Genomic DNA, 18609 nt, shown 5'->3' with positions numbered 1-18609 from the left:
TGGATTGAAAGAATTAATATTGTTAAAATGGTCATACTACTCGAAACAATCTATAGATTTAATGCAATCCCTATCAAAATACCCATGACATTTTTCACAGAACATATAATCCTAAAATTCATATAGAACCATAAAAGACCCCAAATTGCCAAAGCAATCTTTAGAAAAAAAAAACAAAGTTGGAGTTATAGCCCTTACAGGCTTCAGACTATACTACAAAGCTACAGTAATCAAAACAGTGTGGCACTGGCACAAAAACAGACACATAGACCATTGGAACAGAATAGAGAGCCCAGAAATAAACCCATGCACCTATGGTCAATTAATCTACCACAAAGGAGGCAAGAATATACAATGAAGAATAGATGGTCTCTTTAACAAATGGGAAAACTGGACAGCCAAATATAAAACAATTACATTAGAACATTCCCCAATACCATATACAAAAATAAACTCAAAATGGTTTAAAGACCTAAATATAAGAACAAGAACCATAAAACCCTTAGAAGAGAACAAAGGCAGAACACTCTATGACATAAATTGTGGCAATATTTTCTTGGATCAGTCTCCTAAGGCAACAGAAATAAAAGCAAAAATTAACAGATGGGACCTAATTAAACTTAAAAGCTTTTGCACAACAAAGAAAATCACTGACAAAACGAAAAGACAAACTATGGAATAGGAAAAAATATTTTCAGATGATGTGACTGACAAGGGGCTAATATCCAAAATATACAAACAGCTCATACAACAATATCAAAATAACAAATAACCCAATCAAAAAAATGAATAGAAGACCTGCATAGGCATTTTTCTGAAGAAGACATACAGATGGCTAACAGGCACAGGAAAAGATGCTTAACATCACTAATTATTAGAGAAATGCAACTCAAAACAACAATGAGATATCACCTCACACCTGTCAGAATGACTATCATTAAAAAGTCTACAAATAACAAATGTTGGAGAGGGTGTGGAGAAAAGGGAACTCTTGTACACTGTTGGTGGGAATGTAAACTGGTGCAGCCACTGTGGAAAACAATATGGAAATTCTTCAGAAAACTAAAAATAAACTTACCATATGATCCAGCAATTCCACTCCTGGGTATATATCCAGAAAAACAAAAACACTAATTTGAAAAGATACATGCACCTCAGTGTTCATAGCAGCACTATTTACAATGGCCAAGACATGGAAGCAACCCAAGTGCCTATCAACAGACAATTGGATTAAGAAGCTGAGATACATATATATATATATATATATATATATATATATGAATATTATGCAGCCATAAAAAAGAATTAATACTGCCATTTGCAGCAAGGTGGATAGATCTAGAGAATATTACTCTTAGTGAAATAAGTCAGAGAAAGAAAAATACTGTATGATATCATTTATATGTGGAATCTAAAAAATAATACAAATTAATGTACATACAAAACAGAAACAGACTCACAGACATACAAAATAAACTTGTGGTTACCAAAGGGGAGAGGGAAGTCGGGAGGGACAAAATAGGGGTATGTGATTAACTGATACAAACCACTATGTATGAAATAGAAAAGCAACAAGGATATACTGTAAGCACAGGGAATTATAACCATTATCTTGCAATGGATATACTTAATCCCTAGCAATCCCTTGCAATAACCTATAATGGAGTAAAATCTGCAAAAATACTGAATCACTATACTGTACACCTGAAACTAACATAATATTGTAAATCAACCACACTTCAATTATTAAAAAAAAGAAACAATGTTTCATTTAAGAATGACTTTTAAAAAATGAGCTCCCAAGGAACCCCCTGGAGAATATAACAAAAGTCCCCAAATAGTCAGAAACCTGTAAACAAGGACCCCTAGCAGTGGAGACTCTCCATTGGTTTTCAATTTTACAGCCTTTTTTTGTGTGTGCGCTTTTCTTTGCTGTGATCTAAGAATACAAGAATTTCGAAGATTGGGACTGACATAGGTACACTAATATGTATAAAATGGATAACTAATAAGAACCTGCTGTATATAAAAAAAAGAATTTCGATGATTAAAAAACAAACAAACAGGTTAGATCATGCCCTGCGGGTTCTCAAACAGCTTTACTAGATCCCATCCTCAAAATGATGAAGTTAAAATGGTTTGGCAATTAGCGACCTACAGGATGTGGTCCCAACTTCCTTTTCAATTACTTGCTCCATGCTCTCTGTCATATGCCCTTGGCTCAGACTGTATCAGCCAACTCTTGATAGCTTTGCACTTTGCTCATCTTGCTCCCTCTCCATGAAAAGTCTTTCCCACTCCCATCCTGTCACTCTACCCACCATTCTGTTTACAGAACTCAAATTCCTTCCCTCATGAGGAGAGTAAGCTGCATCCCTCTACCGGAGGCCTTTGTTGCCCTAATTCCATTGGACCTGGGATAATAGATAACTCTGCCTGGGTCTGTTTCTCTACAGACCCTAAACAGCCAAGGGGCAGAGCCTGGCTGTATACGGTTGTGTCTCCTAGTGTCCAGCCCAGAGCCTTGGATGCAGGAGGTCGTTGGTTATGGAGTGACTGGTGTGTTCATCTTCCTCTTTTTAAAATTCAAGTTTTATTAATTTGAAACATGCCATGCATTCACATTAAAAAAGTACAAAAGAGTGAAGAGTCACTCTGTTCTCTAGCCACCTAATTCCTTCTTATGGAAACAACCAATATTATTTTATTTGTACGTATATATTCTCCTTCCTTTCTGGAATCAATGAGATCACGCTCAAACAGTTTACAGTTTGCTATTTCACTTTGCTATACTCATATACACATGTATTAAAATTTTGTTTAACCAACTGACTATTGAAAATATTTAGTTTGTTTTCATTCTGTTGTTATTAAGAACAGTGGCACAGTGGTTGAGAGTCCGCCTGCCGATGCAGGGGACACGGGTTCGTGCCCCGGTCCAGGAAGATCCCACATGCAGCAGAGCGGCTAGGCCCGTGAGCCATGGCCACTGAGCCTGCGCGTCCAGAGCCTGTGCTCCGTAAGGGAGAGGCCACAAGAGTGAGAGGCCCGCGTACCACAAAAAAAACAAAAACAAAAAAACCCACAACCCCCCCCAAAACAATGCTGCAATTTATACTGTATATTTGTTATGTTCACATGTGTGAGTATTTACACAGGAAGAATTTCTAGAGTGGAAATGTTCAGTCAGTGGGTGTGGGCACTTTTAATCTTGATCAGCATTGCCTAATGGTTCTCCATAAAGGAGTCTCTGTCCCCACACCTTTGCCAACACAATGTGTTATCAAACTTTTGACAAATTTTATTAAAAAAAATAAAGTTAGATCTTATTGTAAGTGTGTGTGTGTGTGTGTGTGTGTGTGTGTGTGTGTAACAAATTCATGATCATCCCTTGGGTTGAAAATCATCAAAGGCATGTGGTGGTCTTGACAATCTGGAGATTCTAACCCTATGTTCATAGAGTGTAATTCTTATTTGACTCCTAGCATAATTAAGGAATGGGGTAGGAAAACGTCATGGATAGCCAGCTGCTTTAATAAAGAGATTTTACTTTTTTAGAGCAATTTACAGCTTTTAGACGCATTTTACATACATTGATTTTGGCCATTGGGTACATTCCTGTATTTTCAATTTAAAGCAGAACCTGGACACAGCTGAATGAACACATGCTTTGCAGGTTGATGTTTTGGATAAAATTTTGAAGTATCTCTTGATTATTTTATGAAGGAGATCAGAAAACAGTTTGAAATCTGCTCTATAGATGTGTTGTGAGGATTAAGTGGTATGATGTTCGTAAAACTTTTTGTCACAGTGCCTGACGCATAATAGGCACTCAAGAGCTGCCTCCCTCCCTCCCTGTTTTTTGGCTGCGCTGCGGCGCAGCATGCGGGACCAGAGATTGAACCCATGCCCCTTGCAATGGAAGCGAGGCGTCTTAACCACTGGACCGCCAGGGAAGTCCCTGTAGCTGTAATTATTAGTTAATAAAATATGTTGTTATGTTTTGACGGCAGATGAAGTAGTTGTCAATATCTTGGTGATATAACCTGCCTTCTTGGAGGTAATAAGCTCTGTTGTCTGGTAAATTCCTCTCCAGCACTCATTAGCAGTGTGACTTGGAGCACACCCCCTAACCTCTCCGGCCTCAGTTTTGTCACCTGTAAAAAGGAAGAATAAAAGCCAAGACTCAAGGTTTGCCCTGAAGCTTAAATGTGTAATACTCACAAGTGCTTACTAAACATTAATTCTCTTCTTTCCTCCCAATCCAATGGCGGAGTCATCAAACGACCCATCAAACAACACGATAACCCCAGGAAACCTGAAGGACTGAGACCGTGGCGATGCGTGCCATACAGTTGCGGCCAACGCACCAAGTGTCGAAAGGGTCACGGAGCGCCTTCCGGTCTGCTCTGCCCTGCCCCACTTCTAGTTCCAGGTCTTGCGTCATCGCTGGGCGACCGGTTGCGCGTTTCCGGGAGAGACAGTGCTGGCGGTGCGATTCCGGGTGAAGGGAGGTGGCGCGAGGCGGAGGGCGGGGGTCGCGCGTCGTGGGGCCTGACCTCGGCGGCGTCCCAGTCCGCGCCCAGGGCTCGGCGCAGCCATGGAGAGCGGAGGGCGGCCCTCGCTGGGCCAGTTCATCCTCCTGGGCACCAGCTCTGTCGTCACCGCTGTCCTGTACTCTTTGTACCGGCAGAAGGCCCAGGTCGCCCAAGAGCTCAAGGTCAGTGCTGGCACCCGTCTGACCTCAGCCGGTCATCCTGCCCGGGGTAATGGTGAGCCCCCGATTCGCCGTGGGCCGTTCCACCCTCGGAAAAGATCCAAGAGAAGGAAACAGGTTCTGAGAGGGTGTCGCCCGGCCGGTAGACGAAGGAACTAGGATCAGAACTCCGGTCTTGTGATAACTGCTTTACCGCCCCCTTTCTCCTAAGTCCCTCTCATTATTCAGAATGAATCTTGACTTAATTATTTTATTCGACAAATATTTATTGAACACCTGCTATGCGCCAGGCGCTGAGGGTACCGCGTGGGTGGAACAGACAGAAGCCCCTGACCTCATAGAGATTCCATTCTAGTCCAACCAGACAGACAATAAACGAGTCAATCAGATGGCGTGACACATGGGGATAAATACTACAGAGTAATGCAAGGAAGAGAGGAAATGGAGTGCTGGAGAAAGGGTGACATTTAAATAAAGTGACATTTAAATAGGGTGACATTTGAGCAGAGCCCAGGAAGACTTGAGGGGGGCAGTGCAGGTGCCTGGGGAAGAGTAATTCAGACAGAGGGAACTGCAAATACAGAAGCCCTAGATTTACCCACTACATAACCACTCAGCTCCTTGCTTCTAAAAGACTTCCTTTTTATATTAATAGCCCTTTAGAAAATGCCACTCCGTTTCCTGAGCTGCACTTTACAACTTACACAACACGTTTCCATCTTGGTTTTAGTTTCTCTTCACAGTAATTTCTTGGGGTAGTTAAAATGACCTCCGGATTGCAGATCAAGAAATCGAGACTCCGAGGAAAGGTCTATACAGCTAGTCAGCTTGGAACTTAAACTTAGGTCTTTTGATTCCAAGTATAGGATTTTTTCTTGTTGACCACATTGCTCAGTTGTGAATGTGTGAGCAGCTCATGAGAGATGGACCTCATTAGGTCAGAGACAGGATCTTATTTACTCTTCTTTCCTTCTAGGTTCTAATCCAGTGCTTAACAAAGAGTAGATGCTCAGTAAATATTTGTGGATTTGTTTTAGCTGCAATTTCATAATACAACAGTTAGGGCTTAATTTGACATTTATTTGAAAGACGGATTCCTAGACCTAACTTCATTATCATCAGATTGTTTACATTAAGAGCTTAGAAACAAATGTGCGAAATCCCTGCCATGAAGGGAGTTTTGGAATCTGCCTGGAATGCACCTAGTTACCAAGGAATTGAATTTGTGGTGTGAATGACATCCTGGTGAGATGCCTTCTTGTTTGCTTAATTAAATAAGTCACTCCTGAAGTGATTGGCTGCCATGAAGGAAGTTTTGGAATCTGCCTGGAATGCACCTAGTTACCAAGGAATTGAATTTGTGGTGTGAATGACATCCTGGTGAGATGCCTTCTTGTTTGCTTAATTAAATAAGTCACTCCTGAAGTGATTGGCTGCCATGAAGGAAGTTTTGGAATCTGCCTGGAATGCACCTAGTTACCAAGGAATTGAATTTGTGGTGTGAATGACATCCTGGTGAGATGCCTTCTTGTTTGCTTAATTAAATAAGTCACTCCTGAAGTGATTGGCTGCCATGAAGGAAGTTTTGGAATCTGCCTGGAATGCACCTAGTTACCAAGGAATTGAATTTGTGGTGTGAATGACATCCTGGTGAGATTCCAGCTGCCTTGTTTGCTTAATTAAATAAGTCACTCCTGAAGTGATTGGCTGTGATTGTAACTGATACCTTACTTTCTGACTCCGAATCAGAAATCACATTGGTATCAAGTTGGTGGGAGGTGGGATCCTCTGAAGCAGTGACCCACCTTTGGGTGACCTTAAAAGCTTTGCTGATTAGTTCCTAAATGAGGATGAAAGAAATAGCCCCTTCTTGGAAAAACAGTTGGGACTTCTTATATTTTAGGTTCGAATTTCTTGATCAGATCATAAAACTTATAGAGTAGGGCTTCTGTCTTATCCTTTTGCATCTCTCATAGTGACGGGAATGCATATTTATCGCATGCCTACTATGTGCCAGCCCCTGGTCTGGATTCTTTCACACTTAAGTTTCATTTAATCCACATGAAAATCCTGTGAGATTGTTTCCCCCACCTCTTACAGGTTTTGAAACTGAGACTCAGATGAATTAAGTTGCCCAAAGTCACAGTAGATGCATTGAAGCTTGATTCAATCCCAGGTCTTTCTGACTGAATTCCCCCTCCCTTTTTAAAAAAATTTAACCAACTGTCCTATGGTGGATACTTTACTAGCTGTGTGACTTTGGGCAAATTATTTCACTTCTCTGAGCCTCAGTTTCCTTATCTGTAATTGGGGATAATAATGTCTGCCGTATAGGGATGGTATGAGCATTAAATGGGGTTATGCATTTAAAGTGCTTAGCAGAGTGCCTGGAATGTAGTATATCTAAGTGCTTATTTATTTGCTAATTTATTCATCAAATATGTATTTAGTGCCTGCTATGTGTCAGGCACTCTCTCAGCACTAGGGGGACAGCAGTGAACAAGACCAACAAGGTCCTAGCCCTCCTAAGTTCAATAGTCCAGTGGAGGGAGAGACAGATAATAAAGGAGTAAATAAACCGAGGGTTAGTTGTTGTTATTGCCATTGTTTTTGTTATCTTCCCAGTGTACATGGTTAATAAGTTTTTATTGACCTTGCTCCTGTGTTTTACTGCGTAGCAGCAGCTTAAACTTAGAGTGACCTTAGTATGTATCCAGTACCTCCTCACCTCTTTAGAGGTTACTCATCTGGCGTCTGTAAGATTTGTTGATGGAAATACCTGAAAGCAGGAACTGTCCTTCATTCATCCCTGAATCCCTAGCGCCCAGCACAGTGCCTGGCTCAGGAAATGTTCAGTGGTTTTATTAATTTTATCTTTCTTTTGGTGTAGCAGTAACAGGCTTGGTTGGTTCCCAAGCACGGCAGGTTGGAAACTGAATTGGAAGGGATGGAGAACTGGGGATTGTGAGAGGAGGGTAGCAGCAGAGGTAACTGTGCTTGCCTGATTATGAGGGAAGAGAGGCAAACTGAAAAGTAGAAGAATAGTGTTTGGCACCAGTTCTTGAAGCCTTGCCCTGTAATGCAAAGGCAGCCCTTTATTATAATGTCTCATGCAGAGCATGAACTGACAAGGGCCCGGTGATAATTGTACCTACCATGGCCCGAGCCCCGACCATGTACTGGTCACTACTTGAGGTGCTTTTACGCATAAGCCCTTTGGCTGCATGGTTCTGTGTTGTCAGGAAGAGATCAAATTACATTCAGATCTATGGGATGCAAATTGAGTAGTATCTTTTATATTTTTGTCTTAAAAAGTTAAAATGAAAAGGAGTGAATGTTTGGTTAACTGGAGGAAGAGTGTAAGTGGCACCCCCATTCTGCAGATGGCAGAGATGAGGCGCTGCCCCAAGCCTGTTTATATGGTTCTGGGACACAGCTTCGGAATCAGATTCTCCGTAGTCTCCTTCCTGCCTGATGTCCTTAGTCTCTCAACGTGAAAAACGTAAATAGTCTTTTTTTCTTTTTTCACTTGTTTGAGCATATCAGTGTTCAGCAGTCAGTTCAATGTGTTGTTTCCATTTAGGGAGCTAAAAGAATCCACTTGGGTGAAGACTTAAAGAGCATTCTTTCAGAAGCTCCAGGAAAATGTGTGCCTTACGCTGTTATTGAAGGTATGTTTATTTATTGGTAAAATGAAGAATAACTCCCTCTTCTGAAAGTTTGGTAAAGATCTTCTTGGCTGACATTGAGGGCCTTTTGTAGCCTTGGGGCAGTGGTTCAGAACTTGGACTTTGGGGTCAGAAAGACCTGTGTTACTGCTGTGTGATCTTGGCAAAATTATGCAACCTTTTCAAACCATCATCGCTCCATCTCTAAAATATACGTTACAGGGTTGCTGTAAAACTGAAATGATGTGATCCGTGTAAACTGCTTAGCAGAGTGCCCCAAAGCATAACTTATGGTGATGATGTTTTCATCATGTTGATTAATTAAACTCACTCAAACGAAAGACAAAATTTAAATTACTTTAAAGGAAAGGGCGGAACAGTTCTTCAGAAATAAAATAATTTGTTTCCATTCAGGAGCCGTTCGGTCTGTTAAAGAAACGCTTAACAGCCAGTTTGTAGAAAATTGCAAGGGGGTGATCCAGCGGCTGACGCTTCAGGAGCACAAGATGGTGTGGAACCGGACAACTCGCCTCTGGTGCGTAGCCTTGCTCCACGGGCCCAAACCGCACAGGTGGTCGGTTCAGGTGTCGGTGTCCTGGCCCTGTTTCCATGTCTTCAAGCTTCTCCCGAGACAGGGCGGAGACCGGTCTCTCAGTGCTGCTTATATTCTTGTGCGTGGTCTGAGCACTTCTTCCACTGCCGTCACCTAGGCGTCCTGTCCAAATGCATATTCCTGGGCTCTGTTCCAGACCTACTGAGCCAGAATTTCCAGGATAGGGGACCTGGAGTCTGTGGATATGCATACTAAGGTTTGAGAAACACTGATTTATGGCATGGGTTAATGAAAGTACCTGTTAAGATAATTTCATGCTATTACATGGAGTTCCATTTTTCCAGCTGATCGTAGGAGGGTTTTGTTTTGGATTTCTATTTTATTTTAATTTTTATTGTGGTAAGAATACTTAACCTGAGATCTTCCCTTTTAACCAAATTTTAAGTACAACAGTACAGTCCTGTTAACTCCAGGCACAAGGTTGTACAGGGAATTTTGAACTACTCATCTTGTAGAAGTGAAACTTTACACCCGGTGAACAGCAACTCCCCATTTTCTTTTTCCCTCAGCCCCTGGCAACCACTGTTTTACTGTTTCCATGAGTTTGGCTACTTCAGATACCTCATGTAAATGGAATCGTGCAGTACCTGTCCTTCCTTCCGTCTGCCTCAGTTTGCTTTGCTTAATGTCCTCCAGGTTCATGCATGTTGTCACATGCGGCAGGATTTCCTTTTTTTTTTTTAATTTTTATTTTTATAAAGGCTGAATAGTATTCCCTTGTTACGTATATACCACATTTTCTTTATTCATCTGTCGACAGACATTTAGGTTGTTTCCCTTTCTTGGCTGTTGTGAATAACCTTGCAGTGAACACGGGAGCACAGATGCCTCTTCTAGATCCTGATTTTAGTTCTTTTAGATATGTCCTCTGAAGTGGGATTGCTGGGTCGTGTGGTAGTTCTATTTTTAATTTTTTTGAGGCATTTATTTAAGATTAAAAAAATCAGTCTGTCTTACAGGGGCAAAGGGAAATAAAGATTAGCGGTGATCTGTGACAATATTTGTTGCCCACTGAGATCGCCTGAGAACCTAAAAAACCGAGCTTCCCTCTTCTGAGGCTCTGGACAATTGTGATTTCTGTTGTACTCTTCCACTTGCTTCAGACTTCAAACTGTCCTCCTGGCATCGAGGTGCTCTCCACCCCTGCCCGGGTGCGAGGTATCTGCCATCCTTTGTTTTATCTTGAGTTCTCTTGTAGGAATGACTGTTCCAAGATCATTCACCAGAGGACCAACGTGGTGCCCTTTGACCTGGTGCCCCACGAGGATGGCATGGATGTGGCCGTGCGGGTGCTGAAGCCCCTGGACTCGCTGGATCTGGGCCTGGAGACGGTGTACGAGAAGTTCCACCCCTCCGTCCAGTCCTTCACGGACGTCATCGGCCACTACATCAGTGGGGAGCAGCCCAAGGGCGTCCAGGAGACCGAGGAGATGCTGAAGGTGGGGGCCGCCCTCACGGGGGTGGGCGAGCTGGTCCTGGACAGCAGCTCCATCCGTCTGCAGCCCCCCAAGCAGGGCATGCAGTACTACCTGAGCAGCCAGGACTTCGACAGCCTGCTGCAGAGGCAGGAGTCCAGCGTCAGGCTCTGGAAGGTCCTGACGCTGGTGTTCGGCTTTGCCACGTGCGCTACCCTCTTCTTCATCCTCCGGAAGCAGTATGTGCAGCGTCGAGAGCGACTGCGCCTCCAGCAGATGGAGGAGGCGTTCCGGGAGCACGAGGCCCAGCTGCTGAGCCGAGCCAACCCCGAGGACCGGGAGAGTCTGAAGAACGCCTGCGTCATGTGCCTGAGCAACTTCCGGTCTTGCGTCTTCCTGGAGTGCGGGCACGTGTGTTCCTGCGCCGAGTGCCACCAGGCCTTGCCGGAGCCCAAGAGGTGCCCCATCTGCAGGCAGGCGATCACCCGGGTGATCCCCTTGTACAACAGCTAATGGTCTCGAGGCCCCACGGTGAGACCCCCCGCCCCGCTTCAGGGCTGTTTATCTCCAGGCCTCTAGAAGAGCAGTGGTGGGCGGCTGTCATCTCACAGCCCCAGCAGCAGAGGGCGGCCTTTCCAACGTGCAGGGGACCTTTTCCGGCACTGAGCACAGACTCACAGCTGCATCCCGGGGCAGGCGCCGTGGCGCCGCGTCCCTTCCCTGGAGGCCCTGAGCGTGCGTGGCTGAGGACAGCTCACCGCTCAAGTGCCAAAGTCAGTGGCCTCCAGCTTTTCTGTTCTGGTGTCTTCTCGTCCTTTCTGGTGAGGTGTCGGTCCCTGTGGACTTGAGCCTTGAATGACTCGGCCAGAGGTGGGGCAAAGTTGCCTTGCGGAGCCGCTTCTGAAGAGACTGCGCAGTCTCCTTCCCCCTTGCTTACAGCCCGGAAAAAAGTTGTCAGGCTGGACGCGTCACTCGAGTCCCTTTCCCTCACGTGCTGGCCTCCTACACGTGCGCACACGTGTGTCAGGACAAAAGGAAGTGAAATCCTGCATCTGCCCCCTGCCTGACAGGGCGGGACTCTGGTCAGAGAATGCAGAGAGGTCATTTGCGGGGGCACTTGGACCGGTGCCCATTCAGTGATCCCCGTGGCAGTGCGGATGGGGCCGCTTAGCTGCAGCCCTGCTGGGGCCACTACGGACCTAACGAGAGGGCCACCGGAGCACGCGTCCGCCCTGGCTTGGAACTCCCGAGGCCTGAGCGGGCTGAGGGCTCTGCTTTTCCCAGAGGAAGCAGTAAGGGCACTGCTGCCCCAGCCTCGGGCTTTCCCAGCTCCACTCCAAGGCTGGCCCCACAGAAAAGAAGCAGCCGGCATCCTGAGCGCAGAGCCTCTCCCGGCCCCCCGGCCCATCCCTGGAAAGTTCACATCCCGTGGGTGTAATCACACCGCCCTTCTCACAGGCCTGCTCACCCCTCAGCTGTCCCGCTCGAGTTTGTGAGTGTGGAGAAGTGGGGAAGCCTCTCTCACCACCTCTGAGTGTCCAAGGCCACGTGCACGGCGCTTTCCTCTCTCGCTTCCCTGGCTTTGAATATCCATGCCCGATCCTCCTTTGTGCGGGGGAGATGGGGGTGCTCTCAGGGGGCTGACGTCGGTTCTCTGCGCGTCCAGCATGGACGGCACAAATAAAAGACGTTATAGCCACGTGTCAGCCTCTTGCTTGGAACGAGAGTTCAGCAGCTAGGCTGAAGCTGCCCCGGGATGGCATTGAATCCTGTTATGGTGGAATGAGCTGGGGACCTGGAGGCCTCTGTGCATCCTTCCTTGGCTGCAAGGTGGTGCAGCTTGGTGATGCTGAAGCGCGGGGGATGCTGGGGGGTGCTGGGGGGTCTCCGGTCAGCCTGAGAGAGGGCCACCCCGGAGACGTGCCCGCAGGTCACGCCTGGCCTCGCTGAGAGTCGTCTTTGAAGACATCTGTGCTGACGTCCTGAACACAGGCAGTGGGATTTCACCTGCTGGGAGAATGGGACGGGTGTTGGGGACAGCAGGGAGGACACTAACATATGTACCGGATGCTCTTTCAGACTTTAATTTCATTGTAAGTCGATGCTCACAAGACCCTGCAGGCTCTCATGGCATCTCATCCTACAGATGAGGAAGCAAGGTCCGAGGGGGGATGTTCACTGGCTCAAGGACACACAGCAAGTAAGGGTGGGGGTGGGGTGGGGTCCACATTTAAACTCCCAGCTGCTTCAGACCCCTGACCCTCCTCACGGCGGTGGGGCTAACGGGTCCCTCAGTGCTCACGGGAACGCCCCACAAGGTGCTGGTGCCCCACGTCAGTGGACGAGGCCACACTGGAGGAGGAGGCGGACGTGCGAACCCACTTGCCCATAGTGAGTCCTGTCCAGGGAGGCGGTAAGACCCTGGCTTTACACATAGGTGGCAGGGAGCAGGCAGGGAGAGGGGGGACTGATGGGGCTGACCTCTGAGCATGTCAAAATGTCTGCCGTTTTCCTGTGTCCTTTCAGCAGACACTTTGAACGAGGGTCCAGGTTTTAGAGGATGAATGAGCTGCCTGTGTGTGGGGACGTGGGGGGCTTGTGTGCTAATCTGTCAGAGTTCAGCCCTTGGCATTAGATTCTGTTGGGAGCCAAGAAGTTTTCGCCATTAGAAGATGGCCGACACCCTGCTTCTCTTCCTGATTTATGAGATAGAAGTTCGCGCCTAAAATGAAAGCCCGCGCACGCAGCACCAATGATGATTAGCCAAGTACTTCCCTCATTCTGAATCCCGCCCCCCTTTCTCTGCAGTGTATAAATACAGCTACCGCAGCAATAAAAGTTTGAGGCTTGATCAGGATTCTGTCTTGCCTCCATTCTTTCGCGTCTCCTGCCCTTCCCCCTTTTTTCAACCCCCACAGGTTCCTCCTTAGACTCACAAGGATTTGTCCTGCTGGTCGGGACTCCCGGGGACGCCCGGGGCCGTACACAATTGGCGCCCAACGTGGGGCATGAGGAACGGATCCTGACGGAGGTAGCACGCTTACGAACGCCTGGCCAGGCACCCACTGAGCCGCCGCGAGACTTACTCGAAAGTGCAGCTTGATTAGGTCCCCGGAGGACTGGCCGCCCTTCGGCAGTCGTGACCTGAGGATAAGGTAAGCGGAGCTATAAATATGGGACAGGAATTGAGTTCCCATGAACTCTTTCTTCAGGGGATCGAGGATTCCCTCAAGATGCGGAAGATTAAGGCTAGAAAAAAAGATTTGCGTGAATTTTTTATGTTCTTGTCTGATGTTTGCCCATGGTTCCCACAGGAAGGGACAATAGATAAAAAATGCTGGAATCGTGTAGGAAATTGTTTAAATGATTATTATCAAACCTTTGGGCCTTCTAAAGTGCCTGTGACTGCATTTTCGTATTGGAATTTAATTAGGGAGATTCTCATGGGTCGTTTTTTTGACCCCGATGTCCAAAAGGTTGTAGAGACCGGGGAAACAATTCTTAAAGCAGCCTCTCGTCTCCATTCAGCTTGTCCATCCGTTACCATTGATATGGGTTCAAATGAAGAGTTCCCCAAAATTCCAGAAACCGGTCATCATTATCCCACAGATGATAAAGTTATCCCAAAGATTTATCCTTCCCTTACTGCTATTAAGGGTGATCCCAATGATGACCAGCTTTCCCCCCAAGATCAGGAAACTCTCGATGAGCAGGCTGCTCGTTATCATCGCAATGATGATCCCTGGGGATTCCCCCTTTTGAAGCCTCCACCATCTTATAATACTCCTCATCAGATGCCTGCCTTTAGCGCCCCTGCTCCCATTGCCCCCCTGATTGATCCCCTTCGACAGGCTAAGATGGCCTTAACCCAGGAAATTTCCTCTTTGAGAGATGTTTTACAACAAAAACGGGAACGCTTGGATCTCCTAAAGGAGCTTAAGGCCCTTGAGGTGGAGCTTACTTCTTTTAATGTCTCGAACGGTCCCAATAAACCCCCGCTTCGACAAAAACCAGGATCCATTAAGTTAGCCTTCCCTGTTACTCGCAGTCAAAATTTACCCACTCAAGGTGAAATTCAAGCTGAAGATAGTGAGGAAGGGGAAGAGGAAGAGGGAGAAGAATCTCCTGAACCTGATGAGGGACCAGATATTCATAATTCTTCTGGGGGCGGCCCTTTTGAACATAAATATCGCCGCCTCAATTTAAAACATATAAAAGATTTAAAATCTGCTGTCAATAATTATGGGCCCACAGCCCCTTATACATTGGCAATCTTGGAGGGATTAAGCGATCGCTGGCTGACCCCAAATGATTGGCTTACCCTGGCTCGGGCCACCCTTTCTGGGGGAGATTTTGTTTTATGGCGCACTGAATTTGCAGAAAATTGTAGAGAAACTGCCCAAAGAAATGCTGAAAACAGAACTTCCCGATCATGGACCCGAGATAAATTACTTGGCCGTCCCCCCTATGAATCCAATGAGTCTCAGGCTGCTTTTCCCCCTGGTTTGTTGGCTCAAATACAAAATGCTGGCCTTAAGGCCTGGCGCCGTCTTCCGCCTAAGGGTTCGCCCACAACTTCCTTGGCAAAAATTCGCCAGGGACCAGAAGAGCCTTATTGTGAGTTTATTAGCCGCCTCACGGACGCCGCAGAGCGTGTAGTGGGTGATAGTGAAACTGATAATGCCTTTGTTAAACATTTAGCTTATGAAAATGCCAATCCGGCCTGCCAAGCTGTCCTAGATAAACAACAAAAAACTTGCTATAATTGCAAACAACCTGGACATTTTGCCCGGGATTGTTCATTACATAGACAAGGACAGTCATTAAAGGCTAACCCACAACAACCCCGATATCAATCCCGGGCTCCTCCCACCACCGTTTGCCCTCGTTGTAAAAGAGGCAAACATTGGTCTTCAGAATGTTTTTCAAAAACGGATATAAATGGCCAATTGCTCCCCAAAAAACAGGGAAACTTTTCACGGGGCCAGCCCCTGGCCCCTTCCTTGGAACCAAACCAAGGGGCAATTCGGTTTGTTCCTCAAAAATCTGGACAAGTTCCCTGCACCCAGATGTTGGCTCCCTCTGTCGAGCCACACCCGGAAGCGCAGGATTGGACCTCTGTGCCTCCACCGACTCAATATTAGTCCCAGAACAAGGAGTACAACCAATTCCCACAGAAGTTTATGGCCCCCTGCCCCCAAATACTTTTGGTTTAATTTTAGGAAGAGGTAGTTCCGCTTTGGCTGGCCTCCAAATTATACCTGGTGTTATTGATAATGATTATTCAGGTCAAATTACCCTTTTGGCATCTGCTTTACAAGGCCCTATATCAATCCCTAAAGGTCAAAGGATAGCACAGTTAGTATTGTTGCCCCTAAATTCTTTAAATAAGAGCCATACTAATTGTCCTAGAGCAGATGCTGCTTTTGGCTCCTCAGATGTTTATTGGGTCCAACAAATTACTCCTGAAAGGCCACTCCTAACCCTGTGGTTAGATGGAAAGAAATTTGAGGGTTTAGTCGATACAGGAGCCGATGCAACAGTTATTTCGGAAAAATATTGGCCCTCCTCTTGGCCTTGTACAGTGTCTATAACTCATTTACAAGGCATAGGACATTCTGCCAATCCTAAACGGAGCTCTAAAGTTCTTACATGGATAGATACTGAAGGTAATACTGGACAGGTACAACCTTATATTTTGCCACATATCCCGTTGAATCTTTGGGGACGTGACATCCCGTCACAATTAAAGTTAATCATGGCCAGCCCCAATGAGGTGGTGACCCAACAAATGCTAAACCAAGGGTTTCTACCAGGCTTAGGCTTAGGAAAAAATAATCAGGGTATTACACGACCTATTTCCCTGGCATCTAACATAAATCGCCAGGGCCTAGGCAGTTCGCCTTTTTCTTAGCGGCCATTGACCTTCCTGTGCCCCATGCGGACAAAATACGATGGAAAACTAATGATCCCGTTTGGGTGGACCAATGGCCTCTAACAGAAGAAAAACTTACAGCTGCCACAAAGTTAGTGCAGGAACAATTGGCCGCTGGACATTTAGAAGCCACTACTTCGCCATGGAATACCCCTATATTTGTGATAAAAAAGAGATCTGGCTCATGGCGACTTCTCCAAGATCTTAGGGAAATTAATAAAACAATGTTTACTATGGGAGCTTTACAGCCTGGCTTGCCTTCTCCTATTGCCATTCCAGCTGGCTATTTTAAAATCATTATTGATCTTAAAGATTGCTTTTTTACTATCCCTCTCCATCCTCAGGATAGAGAGCGTTTTGCATTTAGTCTCCCAGTAATTAATTTTAAAGGCCCAATGCCACGTTTTCAATGGAAGGTCCTCCCGCAGGGTATGGCCAATAGCCCCACCTTATGTCAAAAATTTGTTGCACAAGCTGTAGACCCTCTTAGGGCTCGTTGGCCTGGTATCTATATCATTCATTATATGGATGATATTCTTTTGGCTGGAAAATCAACTGATGAACTCCTTAAGTGTTATCAAGATTTAAAAGATAATCTTGCTTCCTCTGGCCTTCAAATTGCTTCAAATAAGGTACAATTAAAAGATCCATACTATTATCTTGGTTTCGAATTAAACAAAAAAATAATTACCACTCAAAAGATACACATACAAGTATCACATTTGCAAACCCTCAATGATTTTCAAAAATTTTTGGGAGATATTAATTGGCTACGACCGTATCTTAAACTTACTACGGGAGAGTTAAAACCCTTATTCGAAATTTTACAAGGGCCATCAGATCCCTTGTCACCCCGTAGGCTGACTAAGGAGGCTAAAAATTCTCTTCAATTAATAGAAAAGGCCATTAGATGTCAACAGATTACCTTTTTAGATTATGGTCGTCCCTTTAGTTTGATTATTTGTGCCACCGCACATACACCCACTGGAGTCCTATGGCAAGATCATCCCCTCTTGTGGATACATTTGTCCGTATCTCCTAATAAAGTGCTTAAGACCTACCCTTCCTTAGTAGCACAGGTTCTTACTTTGGGCAGAGAAAAAAGCCGTCAATTTTTTGGCAGAGATCCTGATCATTTGATTCTCCCCTATACCAAAGAAGAGCTTAGTTGGTTATTACAAACTGATGATAAATGGCTTGTTTCCTTATCCTCCTTTCAGGGTAATATTGATAATCATTATCCACCTGATAAGCTCCTTCAGTTTGCTAGAAAACATCTGTTTATATTTCCCAAAATCACTTCTGCTGTTCCTCTGGGAGATGCTGCCCTAGTATTCACTGATGGATCATCATCCGGTGTTGCTGTATTTGTTATAAATAATCAGCCCTATAGGGTACAGTCCCCCTTTTTATCAGCACAACTTGTTGAGCTTTTTGCCATTCTTCAGGTTTTTGAGATGTTACAGAATATCCCCTTTAATTTATATACGGACAGCTCATATATAGCTTTGTCCGTCCCCCTTTTAGAAACTGTTCCATATATTAAACCCTCTTCCAATGCTGTTCCCCTTTTTCAACAACTTCAAAGTCTTATACTTCGAAGACAAGCGCCTTTTTTTATTGATCATCTTAGGGCTCATACAGATCTTCCTGGACCCCTCTCTCAGGGCAATGATTTAGCTGATAAAAATGCCCGCCTGATGTGCACCGTAACCTCTGATTCTGTTTCTCAAGCTACTCAATTTCATCAGCTACATCATGTTAATGCACATACTCTTCGCTTAATGTTTAAGCTTACTCGAGAACAATCAAGACAAATTGTAAAAAATTGTCCAGGGTGCGTTACATTTTTACCTCTTCCACATCTTGGGGTAAACCCAAGAGGTCTATTACCTAATGAAATCTGGCAGATGGATGTTACCCATCTTGCTGAATTTGGAAAATTAAAATTTATTCATGTGTCCATTGATACCTTTAGCGGCTTTATATATGCCTCCCTTCAGGGAGGAGAAGCCACAAAAAACATTATTTCACATGTGCTCCAATGTTTTACAGTTTTAGGCAAGCCTCAAATAATTAAAACAGATAATGGGCCTGGGTATACCTCCCAGGCTTTCCAAGAGTTTTGCACCCGGCTTCAAATAAAACATCTTACGGGAATTCCATATAATCCCCAGGGTCAAGGCATAGTAGAAAGAGCCCATCAAACCCTTAAAAATACCATTTCCAAGCTTAAAAATAATGATTTAACTGCTACAAAA

General features: G+C 45.2%; 1 protein-coding gene and 1 long non-coding RNA gene across 3 annotated transcripts in view; one reads left to right on the top strand and one right to left on the bottom strand.

Annotated features, from left to right (window-relative positions):
• Window positions 1-4423, bottom strand: part of LOC137216617 (uncharacterized) — a 28335-nt gene extending 23912 nt beyond the window's left edge. For both annotated transcript variants that reach the window (XR_010939832.1, XR_010939833.1), the window contains exon 1: window positions 4225-4423. This is a non-coding gene — a long non-coding RNA (uncharacterized lncRNA). The remainder of the gene's footprint in view (window positions 1-4224) is intronic.
• Window positions 4374-12112, top strand: MUL1 (mitochondrial E3 ubiquitin protein ligase 1). The gene is made up of 4 exons (XM_067722685.1): window positions 4374-4720; window positions 8301-8388; window positions 8800-8920; window positions 10197-12112. The coding sequence occupies exons 1-4, from the start codon at window positions 4601-4603 to the stop codon at window positions 10924-10926; spliced, it is 1059 nt and encodes a 352-aa protein (XP_067578786.1). The 5' UTR covers window positions 4374-4600; the 3' UTR covers window positions 10927-12112.
• The last annotated feature ends 6497 nt before the right edge of the window (window positions 12113-18609 follow it).

Source organism: Pseudorca crassidens, chromosome 2, assembly GCF_039906515.1.
Source record: "Pseudorca crassidens isolate mPseCra1 chromosome 2, mPseCra1.hap1, whole genome shotgun sequence".
NCBI classification, from domain to species: domain Eukaryota; kingdom Metazoa; phylum Chordata; class Mammalia; order Artiodactyla; family Delphinidae; genus Pseudorca; species Pseudorca crassidens.
The sequence above is the reverse complement of the archived record's forward strand: the minus strand, read 5'-3'. Positions and strand labels throughout refer to the sequence as shown.